The following is a 17,128-nucleotide window of genomic DNA, read 5'->3' on the forward strand; positions in this document are numbered from 1 at the left end:
ATCAGTAGGAACTGAGTTTTTCCCAAAGAGGATGATGATGCATTTTTTGGCATTAAGCTTAAGGCCATGGTTTTGACACCAGTCATTAGCCTCAGTGAGGCCTTTCTGTAGGATGTCTACATCACTTGGGGAGTTAACGGCTCCTAGCTTGCAATCGTCTGTGAACTTAGTCAGCCAGAGTCCCTATGTGTTGGCCTGGACTTCTGAGAAGTAGATGCCAAACAGGAGAAGACCCAGGATGGATGCTGTGGGACTCCACTCATGAATGGTGGGCAGTATGACTTGGAGTACGCTACTTTCACACTGTGGATTCTGTGAGCCAATTTGCAACCCACCTAGTGATACAGGGGTTGATGCCTAATTTGGCGAGTTTATCAATAACTTCTGAGTATGGAATGGTATCAAAGGCCTTGGCCAGATGAAGGTAGGCTGTATGAACTGCCTTGCCCTCATCCACAGCTCTGGTGACTGACTCAAAAAAGTCAACCAGGTTCAGCAGGCATGATCTACCTTTCACAAAACCAAATTACGTGGGATCTAGAGTTTGGAGATTCCCTATATCCTTGTTAATTAGGTCCATGCTGATGCGCTCCATAGCCTTGCATATCAGACTCATCAGGCTAAAGGGGCGATAATTCCCAAGGTCTGTAGTCCCTCCCCCTTTATGGAGAGGGATGACTGTTGCAGTGTGCCATTCGGTAGGGACAAAGCCTTAGGTGAGGCTGTGACTGAACAGGGCACACAGATGTGGTGCCAGTTCACTTTGTAGTTCATGAAGAATACATCCAGGGATATTGTCGGGTCCCATGGAAGCTGTATTCTTGGCCTTGGACAATGCAGCTTTAACCTGTGCTGCAGTAATGCTGGGTGCCTAGCATTCCTCCGGTATTGTGATTGGTCCTTTGGGGGTGGGTACAGCTGGCACTGAATCTGTCAGCCAGTATGTTGGCAATATCTGTTGGCTCAGTATAGGAGGTACCATGGTGCAGTAACTCAAAGCAAACCTGGGTATTGCCATGGGGATTCTTGATTTAACTACAGAAGCTTTGTGGCTGTCTTTAGTGTCTGCTGCAATTCTGCCTTCATAACTGGCTTTAGAGGTTTTGATGAGGAATCTCAACTTTTTGTTGAGGCTAATAAGGGAGTTTTTCCAGTCTTGGAACTTCACCTTTTTATGCAACAGTTTCTTCCTTCTGTTGCAGAGTTTATTAATGGCAGGGGACCACCACATTGGCTTCCTTTTTTTGGAGGAGGGCGTCTTGGTTCTGTTGGTTATGGCTAGTTCCACGCATTTATGTACATGTTCGTACAGTGCACTGGTGTATGATTCGGCAGTCATGCATCCATTTTCCATTGACATGGGTGACGTGAAGTTAGCCACCTCTGTTTTTAGGAGCCCAGAACCAGCTTTGGAGAAGTTTTTCATGGTGGTTACCTTTGTGGGGGGGGGGGGGGGGTGAGATGTGGATTTCTATGGTGATTAGTTTGTGGTCAGATCTAACCATGGAGGAATTGACTACTGGTGTAGAACAATGGTTGCCCATGTTAGTAATAACCAGCTCAAGGATCTTGTTTCCTCTAGTGGGGGTAAGAATGAGCTGGTCCAGGGCATTGGAGCTGATGAATTCCAGGATGGGTTGGGACAGCGTATTGGTTCATGAGTAGTTTTCCCAGTTGATGGAGGGGTAGTTGAAGTCACCTAGTATAAAAGAGTGCTGGGTGGAACCCGAATAGTTTCCAGGGTGCTTAGGAACATGGAGTGAGAGTCTTGGGACATGGTTGGGGACATATAGCAGGCTGTGACATGAATCACCGCCTCACCCAATGTTAGCTTTACCTGACGTATCTCAGATGCGTTATGCTGGGCTAGTAGTCTGGAGGTGTGCATATCCTTTATGAACCTGGAGACACCACAGCCTTTGGACCTTTGGTCCATGTTCTGGGGTCGAAAGGTGTGGAATGAGTTATAGCCTTGTAGATTCTCCATTTTGAGGAGTGCTTCGAGCAAGTGCATCTTGAGATTTAGACTTCTAGCACTGAGCAGCATGACCCTCGGATTGCATTTATTTATAGCTGTTACAGTGGTAATCTGGTCTTTGGAACATCACTTTAAAAGGCACTATAGGGGTGGCAAAAGCCTTAGCCAGTATCTGAAAACCTAGGGGTGACAGATGCAGGCCATCTCTGGCAAAGCATCGACATCTGTCAATCATGTCATCCCAAGCAGACAGATACTAGATCTCCTTAGAATGACACCAGAAACCTAGCCAATTGTTGAAGTCAATCATTTTCTGCTTGTACTGCGGTATCATTCTGGGTGATGGTAGCATGCTGCTCAGGGCTAGGGTCATACCTGTCTGGGCCAGATAATCCAAGAGCTCCTCCATGTCTCTTTTCATGTAGTCCAGGGAGCTGCATCTCAGGTCATTCACACCCACATGGACAGTGACACAGTCATACTTGTACTTGTTGTGGAGTGACCTGAGTGCGTGTGTTATGTGTCGGATTCTGGCACCTGATAGACAGCTGACTGTTACCTTCTCCTTATTCAACCTAATGAGGTAACAGATTTCTAGGAAAAACACAATTATACAAACTAAACCGGTAATTAGCATGATCACATGATCGTATATAAAGATACTGCATATTCAACAGTGAAAACTCTTCAATTAATTCTTATCTTCAAAGTTTCTCACGACAATGATGCCCCACTCTATACAGCAGGTGGGGGGGTTCGTGCACGTCTCAAGATCACCTGTTAATGTATTATTGCACTGTTAAACAGTGTTGATATACCATGAGAGTTTAAACAATACTCACTTTTTTTTTTTTTTTTTTTTTTTAAAAACACACAGCATCCCCAGTACAAATTTACTGACTTCAAAAACAAATCATCAATGTCTACTGTATTGAATGACACACATTAGGCCACATAACATGAGGCATGCAAGCAATAATGTCCGATAGGGTGTGTGTTAATGTGTAATTAACACCCACACAGGGGTGTCATGAGGCCAGACACCACAGGAGGAAGGCCTCTGCACTCCTGGAAGGGCATTACTTACACATTATACAACCCCCCCCCCCCATTAATATTCAAATACGTGCACGCTGATTAGTCAGCGTGCACGTTGTAAATCAGAGTTATAGTAATGGAAAAAGGTCCGGTTGCCCAGACTTTTTCCAATACTATAACTCTTTTTTCTCACTGTTTCGCTATGTTAAACTCGTTTAACATAGCGAGACAGTTTGTAAAAAGCAACTGAGATCTTGCTTTCTCCGTTGCTTTTTTCAAAACTGACTCGCTATGTTAAATGGGTTTAACATACCGAGACAGCTCTAAAAAAAGCAACGGAGATTCTCCGTTGCTTTTTTTAAAGCTGTCTCGCTATGTTAAACCCATTTAATGTAGCAAAAACAGTTTGTAAAAAGCAACGGAGACCTTGCTTTCTCCGTTGCTTTTGCCCACAGTTCTGATGTACTGCGTACGCATGCGCAGTACATCAGAACTGCCGCAGAATACCAGACAGCTGCGGAAGGACAGCAAGGAGGCATTATACAATGTCATTATTTAAGAAAAGTAATTATTTTTATTCTTAAATAATGTCATTGTATAATAGCAATAACCCACTTCTGTGTGTGGGTAATGCTGGATTTACCCACGCGGTTGGCTTTGTTTGGTCACTCAGGCTTCGCCATTGTGACCAAACCACACCAACCGTGGGTAAATCCAGCATTACCCACACACAGGCATGGGTTATTGCTATATTAACACACACCCTGGAGGGCATTATTGCACTTAGAGAATGGGCTCACTGTCAAACTGTGTTTTACATATTTTTTTATTTTAAGTACTATATAATTTTTTGTTTGTATATTTTTAATGTAACAAAGTTCTCCATCTAAGGTTTCAAATTTCTGTAGTACATGTTAATGGTGTTGAAGGAAGCATTTTACGTCAAAAGTATACAAGAAAAAAATAACAGTACTTAGAAGTAAGTAAAGCACAATTTACAGACAGTCCATTCTCTCTCTCTCACACACAGCTTTCATACACGCATTCACTCACACAAGTAGACAGAAACATAAGCACACACAAACACGATAATTTCTCTCTCTCTCTTACTTTCATACACGCATACACACTCTCTCTCTCTCTCACTCACATTTTTTATTTTACATTCGCTAAACAGCAGAAGTGCTGCTTAGCCAGTGTAAAACAGCAGCTCAACTGATCTGTCTCTCACACTCATACTGCACATGCATACACTTTCACACACAAACACCTGCACACTTTTTTTTTTACTTTTATTTTATTTTACACTCACTAAACAGCAGAAGTGCTGCTTTGTAATCGCAAAATAATGGCAGCAGTTCCGTTTTTCTCCGTCCGAGCTCCACGGTGGCTTTTTCACCAGGCATTACGTGTACATTAATGCCCTGCTGGAGAACGTTCCTTCTCCAACCAGGGTATTGATGTACAGTAAGCTCATTCTCTAAACTGGGATATTTTTTCTGCACAACAATTTTCTTACATCCTAACAAAGCCGACCTACCTTCCACTTACTGCAATTTTACAGCTATGCAAAAACCTGCATTCAAGGCCAAAGATTCTAAAAACAGAAATATCAACTACAAAACAAAAATTCCATCTCTTGTTCAGCTCTACACAATTTAATAAAAATACAATGGTATATACAGAAAGTTGACAGGTAGAAAACATAAATACAAGGAATATGGAGGTAGGAATCATCACAATCACAGCTGCACCATCATAGAGGATACCATGCTGTCAAAGGCTCTAGAAATAAAAAGAAAATGCACATCATTATTAAGAACACCATATGATACATTTGTTTCTAATCTCTCTCAACTTTAAGTGTCTAACGATCAAGATTAAAACAATGCTTTTCTGCTTTGCAAACTGATTCCTGAACGAGAAGGTTATGACCCCCCACAAATAAGCTAGACCTACTCAATTACCACACAAGTACACACTTTCACAAAAATTAAACTTAAATAAACAAAACAAAAAAGTGTCACTAAGAACTCAAACAGGAAATGTTGCTCATCTTGTATACCTTGGGTGTACGGTAGGTATACTCTTCACAGAAGTCTGACATAATGGTTTAAAGTTTCCTCCAACCATAGGTTTCAACCTCTTAACAGCCCAGTGTGGAACACAGACCCTAGCAATGTCTGAACACCCTATTTTTGCACTGAGCAAAAACGCACCATTTCTATGGGGCCTAGTTGAAGTGGGCTTTCTGACACAACTATTACATTAACAAATACTATACATTTAGAAAATTCAATAAGAAACATCTCAATAAATAAAATAAAGTCAGTAGAAAATCGTTACGTAACAGTATTCACGTGCAACTATTTAAAAAAATGCTCTTCAGCACCTGCTTTTCCAACCCCTCCACATCTTCTCCCACACTCACAGTCACATTGCCCCTAACAAAATAGGTCTATAGCACGGTGCATTGATTTGTTTCATACATACACATACTAACACTGTCCCTTGACAAGTCAGGTCTGTCATTAGATGCACATGCGTGTACACACATGACACACTTAAATATAGGCAAATTTGAAGAACGTTGATTCACTTATGGCACATCTTTGCACATCTCTCAATCAAACAGGTACAAATTTCAACAGGATTAGTGACAAATCCAGAAATAATCAGGGATACTTTTAAAATATTAGTACTGCTAACCTGAGACATTGCCAGAATAAGACAATGTGAATTAAAATACATTTCCTGAGGTAAGAGAAGTCTGTATCTGTAATTACTATCATTATTTATCAAGTGTAATTCACTACATTCTCTCTAAAAGTCACCAGTTGTAGGAAGGATTAAGAAGGGCAGAGCTAAAATTTGAGTCAAAATCAGGGACAGTTTAGAAGCATTTATCTTAGGGGTCTGTTTGTCTCTTGTTCTTTAACTCATTAGCACCTCTGAGCTCTGGAAGGTCACTCACACCTCTAACAGCCTACACTCATCCTTACATTCAAGAGCAGTTTCCGAAAAATCAAGTTAAAAACAGAAGGCAAACAAACGTCAAGCACACAAACCCAGAATCATATTTGTATTTAAAGTATTGCAAAAAAAATAATAATTTCTTGGAAACTGTATATCCTACACTTATATGATTAGCTATACATGAGCTTTCACATAAGGAATTCCTCTGAGAATGCTTGTTTATTAAGATATTTACAGAAATATGAACGATTTTTAAAATGCAACATAAAGAAAAGTATGCTTAATTGTTTAATTAGCAATATAAATATTTCTTGATATGCGAAACTAAAGTACAAATATAAATGACAATTTTCTTCAACATTAGCTGTTTCACCTGATGCAATAATTTGCAAAACACTTTCATAACATGTCCTTTAATAAAATATAGTTTTCCCAGTTTTACAAACATGAATGTACAAATGAAAAATATGATCAGTAATTGGGTAACAATGAATGTTTTCACTGTAGGGAATACCATACTAACAATCTTAGTCTAATTTTATGACTAATATTTTGCTGTTTCTAATACTGCTTACCGTTAATTGGCAAGTTATTTACAGTTAAGGACACCTGTCCCAAAACATGTCTGGATGCCATTATAAGCCACGGGTGTTAACTGGATGTCTTAAAAAAAGACTTGCCTTTTCCCAATTCTACACTGTCTTCCTGCAAAACTAAATACAGCAATAAATGAAATAAAATAAAATCATTCTCTCCCTGACTACCACCTACTAGAAGAGTAGAACAGCAGGCAGACCAGTAGAAAAAAAAGCAACACAACTAGATCTAATAAACTTTACAGCCCATTAATAGCAAAGTAAAAAGATTACTGGCATTTCATTTAGTTGCAATAGATGCGCTTGTGTTAAAACCAGAATCGGTAAATCAACAAAGAAATATTTATAAACACAAAACAAGAGGGAGGATATATCAGCTGCAGATGCATTTAATGGAATCTGACAGTTCGCCAATACAGATCTGAGCATCCAAGTGCTCCGGATTGTGCGGAACACTCTGCATATGTGATCGATTAAACTGTTCCGCTGTTCCGCAATGAGCAGCCATTGCTCCGCTTTTTCTGACTTTAGGCTTGCAATGAAGAACGGAGTCTCTAGGGCGCCGGAACCTTAGAGCAAGGGGGGATGAGCACCCTCCCACTTCTACAGCTGCTGGTTGACAATAAAAAAAGTGTTCACTTTGTGATACAAGCGCCTTCTCCTTTAAGGTGGACCTTGCATGCATGCACACCAACATGGATGCAAGAGAGCGACTAGTTCTTGATGGAGACATGGCTAATGTAAATGACATACACACTGCTTTTTTTTTAAATAGAAGGGACTGTTATTTATGTTTGAAAGCCACCTGTACAGCACACCTTTTGCTATTGTATCTAGTGATTAAAAGTGTGCCCATTGGCTTGCATGTTATGAAAATAATATGTACTGGCAAACCAGAGTTTCAAGCAAAATTAGCAAAGTTTTTTACATACAGATTTTGAATTAATGAAGTGTTTAATAAAGGATTCAGTGGAAATTAACTTGCCCTTAAAATAAAATACTAAATTATTTAATCTTCCATTTGTTCTGAATGTAATTTGGAATTTGGCAAAGCAATAAAAGATTATGAGGATAAAAACAGAGCAATATAAAAATGCAAACTCATCAGCACTTCAGGAAGGATTATTGTTCTCATGGAAATGGGTTAATGAAAGTGGAACACAAATGAAGAGCTGGTAGGCTTGTCATGTCTTTTTTTGTCAGATGATGAAAAGATGAAAACATGATGGTTAAAGCACTTAACAATGAATAATAATTTAAACCGACAAAATTGTGATTGGTAAAATAACTTTACACCTAGTCAAAGGATGTTTGTATTCCTGGAGTATTAGCAGGGCATTTGACATACACACACATATATATATATATATATATATATATGTGTGTGTGTGTGTGTGTGTGTGTGTGTGTGTGTGTGACAGACTTGGGGGTTCATGCTTCAGCTTGGGAATGGAGTACTTTTCTGAAAAAAACAGAGCTTTTATTATTTGAAAAAATCAAGAAGTTCGCTAGGAGGGTTAGTCAAATGGAAGAAATGACTGGAGTAAACAGAGTGAGAGAGAAGATACAGGTATTTTTGGGTCTGGCATGGGGGTGAATCATAACTTGGAAGAATAGGAGAGAAGCCAGGTAGAAAGAATTTGTTGTTTATGACTAACATGAATAAAGGAACTAGGGGTAAGCAGCTGCCTAGCTAACGTGACTGTGATACAAAATGTAGTCTTTTTACTTATGAAGGTAAAAGTATCTTTACCAGGTTGTGTGCATCATAATTAATGGAAATAGGTCACTGCTATCTGAAACACACTGTCTGTATATTGCATTTTATCAATGGTTTCTGCTGACTTTGTTTTATTTGACGTGTGTCCTATTGAATTTTAACAATATACAGTTTTCCCTTAGTACTTCTGGTAGAAAGCCAACTTCAACCAGGTCCCATGGAAATGGGGCGTTTTCGCTCAGTGCAAGAATAGGGTGTTCCACATTTTGACTGTTTGTCACACATTGCTAGGGTCTGTGTTCCACATTGGCCTCTTAAGAGGTTGAGACCTATGATACAGATTCAGTCTGCAGACAACAGCAAATTAAGTTCCAAACTGTGTCACGCCCCATCACATACAGTTGGTATCCCTAGCCTGCTGTAGTTCTGTGACACTGCAACACTTTTTGCCTGCTGCATGCCTACATCTTGCAATTAAAATCGGGTCGCTCTCCTTTCTTTAATGAGACATAGCCCATCTCCTCAGGCAGCAGTAACAGATTATAAATAAAAGAAATGTGAACAGGGCTGGCTACTTTTTTTTTTCAAACAAAAGAAAAAAGTGTTAACTACTGTTCCTTTGTGCAACTAGCATTTAGCACCGAGCAAAGTATGTGGGGGAGGTGAAAGTTAAAAAAAAACTTTAATGCTTAAAGCTTTTTTTTTTTTTTTTTTTTTTTTTTTTTTTTTTTAAACTGCTTTTCATTTCTATCCCCCTGGCTGAGCACATGTACACTAGAGTGCATGTAATGTATGCCTGCCAGCATCTTTGCCTCTTATCCATGGTCACAGTGAATTACTATTCAGACAAATCCTCCTCAGTTTGAAGGTACTGCAGTGCCATGAAAATGGTAGTAGCATGTGATTTGCTCAGGCTGCATTTTGTGCCTCCTGACTGGCTCTCTTTGCCTCAGGATTAGTTACTTGATTGGCTGTAATTGTGGTGTATGCGCCAGTCAAAAATTGCAAAGTGGAACCATCACTGTTCAATACAGAACAACAGAACTGTGGGTAAAAATGATCACAAATGCAGAGCGTTCTGCACAGTTCGGAGCATTTGGTTGCTCAGACCCCAACTGACAGGCTCAAAATTTAAATCTCCAAGTCTGAAAGTGCTAAATAATTCATACCAATACTTATAAAATACAGTGGATATAAAAATAATTTCAAAACTTTTCCCACCTTTAATGTGACCTATAACCTGTACAATTTAATTGAAAAACAAACAAATCTGTTAGGGGAAAAATTAAAAAATTTACAATAAGCTGGTTGCGTAAGTGTGCACACACTTAAACTAATACTTTGTTGACGGTGGTCCCCTGCCATAAACAAACTGTACAACAAAAGGAAGAAACTGTTGCAAAACAGAGAGTAAAATCCCATGAGTGGAGGAGCTCCCTGGTCAGCCTCAGTAAGAAGCTGCGATTCCTGATAAAATCCTCCAAAGCTAGTTACGAAACCAAAATCGTCACTGATTTTAAAGTTAACCACAAAGCATTCTATAGCTATGTCAAGAATCTCAATGGCAACACTCAGATCTGCTCTGAGTTACAGAACAATGGCACTAAATATACAGACCCAACTGATATTGCCAACATCCTGGCAGATAGGTTCAGTGTTAACTTTATCCCCCTTCTCACCCCCTAAAGAACCCATCTCTATACCGGAAGAATGCAACATTTCTGTAATCACGGCTGCACAGGTAAAAACCACACTCTCCAAAGCCAAGAACACAGCATCCATGGGACCAAACCACATCCCAGGCTGCGTTCTACATGAACTACAGAATGAACTGGCACCCCACCTAAATACCGTGTTCAATCATAGCCTCACTTCAGGCTTTGTGCCTGCTGAATGGCACACAGTGACTGTTATCCCACTCCATAAGGGGGGAGCCACCACAGGAACTACCGCCCCATTAGCCTGACGAGCCTGGTCTGCAAGGCCATGGAACGTATCATCATGGAACTTATAAACAAAGTCTGCTAGGCCATGGAACGTATCATCATGGAACTTATAAACAAAGACATTGGTAATCTCCAAACTCTGGGCCCCACCCATTTCGGGTTTGTAAAAGGCAGATCATGTCTCCTAAACCTGATAGACTTCTTTGAAGCAGTCACCAAAGCCGTAAACAAGGGTAAGGTGGTTCAACACAGCCTATCTAGATCTTGCCAAGGCTTTCAACACCATCCCCCACTCTGGAATTATAAACTCACTAAACTAGGTATAAATCCCTATGTCACAAGACGGGTTGCCAACTGGCTCACTGACAGAACCCACACTGTGAAAGTGGCAGACTCCAAATCTGACTTCAGACCGGTGACAAGTGGAGTACCACAGGGTTCAGTCCAGGGTCCTCTCCTGTTTGGTATCTACTTCTCTGAAGTACAGGCTAAGACAGAAAGTCTTTGGCTAACAAAGTTCGCAGATGACTGCAAACTAGGAGCCATAATCAAAACTCCTAATGATGTGGACATCCTACAAAAGGGCCTCACTGAGACAGATGCCTGGTGTCAAAGCCATGGCCTCAGATACAATGCCAAAAAGTGCATTGTCGTCCCCTTTGGTAAAAACTCTGTACCCATGAACTACAACATAGGTGGTAGTATACTTAACACCGAAAGTGTGATAAGAGACCTTGGGACACAGGTGGACAGTAGCCTCTCCTTTGATAATCGCATTGCCACAGTAGTCAGAAAATCCTTCTACGTGGCACACCTCATCACAAAAGGTTTCTCATCCAGAAAAAAATAGGTCATTGTTCCCCTCTACTCATCACTCATTAGACCCATTATAGAGTACAACACCCCTTTTGGTATGTACCTTACAAGACATCTACAACTGGAAAGGCCGCAGAAATACCTCACAAAGAGGATTACCGGCCTCAAACAGATGCCTTATCCAGCTTTACTCTGTCGCATATTGCCTACGCACAGGTGATCTCTGCCTAACATACAAAGCTATGTCAAACCCAGAGTTGTTGGACATGCTCCACTTAAAGAAAACCCAATCCCTTCGAGTTACACACTCTAGGGACCTAAAACTTGTCACCACAATAAACAGAACATGCCGGAGGGATAGATTCCTGTCCCAGATACTTCCCATACTCTGGAATAAACTACCTATCTGTATCAAACAACGCTCCTCATTAGCACTCTTCAAGAAAAATCTTGATGATTGGATGGGAAATAGGAAATTCCCCCCGGGTATCACCTCTGTGGCTCTGCTCGACAGTGGCACAGGAAAATAATTTTCTTGGGTGGCAAAAGCCAGGGTACATTTTTGGCTGGGCTTGTATAGGCCCCAGGGCCGATAGCCTAGTACCTACCTACCTATGAACCTATAAGCACCTCTTGATTTAATTGCAGCATTCAGTCTTCTTGGGTAGGAGTCTATCAGCATGGCATATCTTGACTTGGCAATATTTGCCCACTCTTCTTTGCAAAAGTGCTCCAAATCTGTCAGATTGCGAGGGCATCTCTTATGAACAGCCCTCTTTAGGTCACCCCACATATTTTCTATTGGACTTAGGTCTGGGCTGTGGCTGGGCCATTCCAAAACTTTAATTTTGTTCAGGTGAAGCCATTCTTTTGTTGATTTTAATGCATCTCTCACCTCACAGACTAGTAACCAGACAAGAATCAGGACATCATCAGAATAATGAACTAATCTCCCTTTGTTGCATCATAATAATATGGGTGTTCAAGATAGTGTTAATGGAAACTTGGGTTTAGCCTCTGATGCTGCTATAAGTGAAATTCAGGTGTGTGATGGAAATAAGTACAATAGGTCCTTTAGTTGTACCTATTCTTTGGATAATCATGAAATTGTACATATTCTTTGGATAATCATGAAATTGTACAAACAGTGAGAAATAACTGGCTATTGATATCTGCGAACCCCCAACTGTGTACAATATTGGGTGATAAACCAATTGTGGTTTATAGGAAGGACCTTTGTTTTAAACAGTTATTGGAGAGAACACATAGTAGGAATTGTATTTCATCTGGCACCCAAGGTATGTCCAAGTGTGGATGTTGTAAAACTTGTCCTCATATATTAGTAGGCTTGTCAGTTTTTTCTTAATGGGTTTAAGGTTCTCATTAAGGAGAAATATAATTGTAACACCAAATGGGCTATTTATGCAGCCTGCTGCCTGGATTGTTCTGCCTATCACATAGGCAAAACTATTAGAGATGGGTGAGAGAAAGACTATATGAACATGAAAGAGATATTAAAAATAAAAAAGACAAGAATGCCTTGAAGAGACATATCCAAAAAAAACCCTGGACACAAATTTGGGTATTTTGTCATAGAACAGCTTAACAGGGATGATAGGGGTAGAATTGTGGAAGAACATTTACTTGTGAGGGAACTGAAATGGCAGCTCAAGCTAAATTCCTTAGCTGAGCCAGGACTAAATGACACCTGCTCCATTTCACCTATTTTATTTTTAAAAAGTTTAGAATGTTAATGTGATTGTACTTGAATATTTAGTATTTTTAATTTTAATACTTTTTATTTTTAAGTTTGAATGAATTGTTCATAGTTGTTTTTTATAATATATTTTATTTGTATTTGTTTAATTAATGGTATAAGAGTCATGTGATGGTTTTAATTACTATTTATAATAATAGATTGGGCTGGTTCATTGTTCTGATGATGTCCTGACGGATGAAAGCGCTAAACCTTTAATGTTTCTGTTGCTGGTATTCCAATAAACAGTTTTCACTGTTTTTTTGGCTTCTGGTCTGATTTTAATGTATGCTTGGGGTCATTGTTGTGTTGAAAGGTGAAATTCCTATTCATCTTCAGCTTTCTAGCAGATGTCGGAAGTTTTTGGGCCAAAGGTGACTGGTATTTGGAACTGTTCATAATTTCCCTCCACCTTGACTAAAGCCCCAGTTCCAGCTCAAGAAAAGCAACCCCAAAGCATGATACTGCCACCACCATGCTTCACCGTGGGGATGGTGTTCTTTTGGTGATGCAAAGTGTTGCTTCTGCGCCAAACGTACCTTCTGGAATTGTAGTCAAAAAGTTCAACCTTGGTCTCATCAGACCATAACACATTTTCCCACATGCTTTTGGGAAATTTGATGTATTGTTTTGCAAATTCTAGCCAGGCCTGGGTGTTTTTCTGTGTAAGAAAAGGCTTCCGTCTTGGAACCCTACCCTAAAATTCAGACATATGGAGAATACGAGAGATTGTTGTCACATGTGGTACACAACCAGTACTTGCCAGAAATTCCTGCAGCTCCTTCAGTGTTGCTGTAGGTCTCTTAGCAGCCTCTCTGACCAGTTTTCATCTTGTCCTTTCATCAATTTTGGAGAGATGTCCAGTTCTTTGCAATGTCACTGTTGTCCCATATTTTCTCCACGTCTTCACTGTGTTCCATGGTATATCTAATGCTGTGGAAATTTTTTTGTACCCTTCTCCTGACTGATACCTTTCAACAATGAGATCCCTTTTATGCTTTGCAAGCTCTCTGCAAACCATGGCTTTTGCTGTAGCAGGCAACTGAGTAAATGTCAGGAAAATCCTAATAAGACAGCTGAACTTTATTTGGGGTTAATCAGAGTTTCTTTAATTGATGGCAGGTGTGTGTACCCAAAAAGACTGAATGCTGTAATTAAATCAAAAGATGCTTCAACAAAGTATTAGTTTAAGGGTGTGCACATTTATACAATCAGCTTCTTGTACATTTTTTATATTTTTCCCCCTAACAGATTTGTTTTTCTATTGAATTATACAGGTTATATGTCACATTAAAGGTGGGAAATGTTTTCAAATGATTTCTTGCGGTCTCATTTTTTCATATCACAAAAACCTGGCATTTTAACAGGGGTGTGTAAACTTTTTATATCCACTGTACATGCAGGGAATGTCTGCCTCACTGACTTCCACTTGAAGACTAAATATTAAACAGCTATAATCCCTTGCACATTAAATTATGAAGGAAGTTCCTGAGTGGAATGTAAGCATTTTTTCCAGGCAAGGTAGTCAACAAAGTCCCTGAACTTGAACTTCAAAGCGGAGTAGCTTTATGACAATCCAAGGAACCTAAAAAGGAATGCTACACTACAAGATTTTTTTCCATTATTTTGACTGTATGCCCCCCACAAGTAGTCTGAAAGAAGCAACTGATGAGGGAGATGAGCAGAGTTATTAGTTAAGAATCAAACTCCATTTTGCATGAAATATGCTAAGAACACCCTCCTGAACGTGCAAAAAAGGGATTACCAAGATAAGAACGGTTCTCCCAAATAGCAGACATTTCCCAAAGGAAATTCTTTAGCTGCATCAACCTACCTCATGAAGTGAATCATGAGGCCTTGAAGGCAAGGACTAGTTTTTCTTGTAATAAGAAACACTGAATTCACAGACATTTATACTGGCAGCAGAGTCTCTGAGGAAAATGGTGATGACACTTACGGCCTAATTCCAAAAGATTTGTTCTTAATGTAGTGACCATTTACACTGACAGCAAGTCTTTTGGAATCTGGCTCCCAGTGTAAGCCTGTTTATAGACAGGCCTTACACTGAACTAAGACACATACACTAACAGCAAGTCTTTCAAAGTCAGGGCAGATTTACAATGACAGCTTTTCTGGAATGTGGCCCTTAATGTGTTTTGTTTTATCTTTGTTAAAAGTCATTTTCACATTGCAGAAATCTATGCAATGTGCATTAGTGTTTCTGCTGGCTGACATACACACAAAACAGAAATGAGTATCAGTATATTAAAACACAGTTCTACTGGTTCTCACCAGAATAATATCTAAATGGTATTTAAATGGTGACTAAATTACATGAAAAGATGTCAAACTGTTGTAAATACAACAGCTGAAGGTAGTCAACTTATCTACTATCTGTATTAGTTACCTAGCTTAACTGAGAGCTATAGCCCTATAAAAGCAGAGATGCTGGCCTCTCATTCAGGGGGACTGGAACTTGGAACATCATTTCTGGCTATAGTACTGCAGTAAATATATTGATGTTGAGAATAGTACCTGATAAGACTTGAATGTTTTTCAAAGAAAATCCAGAGGAGTTCAAAAGGAAAAGCAACTGATTATGAACATCTGAATTCAGAGCTATTGGACTTACTGAGAGAAGTGACTGCAGTTCTTACTTGCGGGGTCCAAAGACTGTAGCTAAGGTACTGTCAAACAAGTAGTCTGAGCTTTTGCCTTTTTTTTTACATTTCTTTTCATTTTAGGAATAAAACTGTTAAAATTTTAATAAACTGACTGACTCTAGTGCTTTTATGTACATTTTCTATATAAACATATATACATATACACAGTCCATAAATATAAAAAAATGCATACGTGTGTGTGTGTGTGTGTGTGTGTGTGTTTGTGTGTATATATATATATATATATATATATATATATATATATATATATATATATATATATATATATACACACATATATATATATATATATATATATATATATACACATAAATATACACACACACACACATACGCTCACACGGTTCCCCTTCATAATATTGAATTACTGAATGCTCGAAATTCAGTAACTCCCAAAACCCACAAGCATGAAAACAAAAAACCCCAAACATACAGAACACATACACCACACAACATGCACACCATACAACCAACATAAACTACAAGCCCTACACTACATGTACGCAGGGGGGCAAGCCCCTGCTTCCAGCCCCTACTTATATATTCTAACTCCGAGATCGCACTAATACACAAAAAAAAAACCACCACACAGACATTTTAAACTGCCTCGCACACACACAAATACATCACACATACATAGACACATCCAACACTCACACTCATACTCCCACCTCCCTACCCTAACCCACACGCACAACTTACAAAACACACACATACACTCACTTACCTTCACTTCCGTAAAACATCCCAACTCACACACTTCCCGTGACATAGCTGACAGGCATAAGCGCGAATCAGAAATATTTGAATTTGCGCTTCTGCATTTTCAACTTTACAGTCTTGAGTTACTGAATTTCGAGCATTCAGTAATTCGGGATTGTGAAGGGGAACCACACACACACAGATAAATACATAGTTATTATATAAATATTTTAAATGTGCTGCACACAAACCAAGCTACAGAGTGATGAAAAATGATCAGTGTTCAAAGAATCCTGGAAACAAATGCTAACATAGGTCCTGAAGTGGGGGTGCAAGACTTGCTCTCCCATTAAATGCTGTTCATAGCCTAGGACTCTAAACAAAATTGATAAAATGAGTTGGAACTCAACAAAATGCTGACTTACCTTTCAAATGTCAACTGTATGTATGTATATATATATATATATATATATATATATATATATATATATATATATATATATATATATATATATATATATATATATATATATATGGGAGCGCTACAGAATCCTGAAAGCCCAAAATCCTGAGAACAAAATCTTGAAAGTTCAAAATACTGAAAACTCAAAATACTGAAAACACACGGGATACCAACACTTACTATATTCTAGCACATGTACATACAGAAACATACTACCCTTCAACTATATGCAGGGGGGCAAGCCCCCCCTGCACCCCCATACCCCCTGCTATTTAAATATATATATTTATTTAACATTTGTTGACTGGGAAAGTCCGACTAGGTTCCACAGATCCTGTTTTCAGCAGAGGCCCGGGGAGAAATGCTCCGGGGGGTGCAGGAGGGCTTGCCCCCCTATTTACACTTGGAGAAGAGAAATATGGTTTGTCTTATTTGTTTCTGTATGTACTTGTG

General features: G+C 39.3%; 1 protein-coding gene across 2 annotated transcripts in view; it reads right to left on the reverse strand.

Annotated features, from left to right (window-relative positions):
- Positions 1 to 4,653: 4,653 nt before the first annotated feature.
- TRAPPC2L (trafficking protein particle complex subunit 2L) overlaps positions 4,654 to 17,128 on the reverse strand; it is a 294,316-nt gene continuing 281,841 nt past the window's right edge. For both annotated transcript variants that reach the window (XM_044081698.1, XM_044081699.1), the window contains one exon: positions 4,654 to 4,801. In XM_044081698.1, coding sequence (XP_043937633.1) covers positions 4,759 to 4,801 — 43 coding nt within the window. In that variant the 3' untranslated portion in view covers positions 4,654 to 4,758. The remainder of the gene's footprint in view (positions 4,802 to 17,128) is intronic.

The sequence above is a fragment of the Protopterus annectens genome, chromosome 8.part1, assembly GCF_019279795.1.
Source record: "Protopterus annectens isolate FY-2018-M chromosome 8.part1, PAN1.0, whole genome shotgun sequence".
NCBI classification, from domain to species: Eukaryota; Metazoa; Chordata; order Ceratodontiformes; family Protopteridae; genus Protopterus; species Protopterus annectens.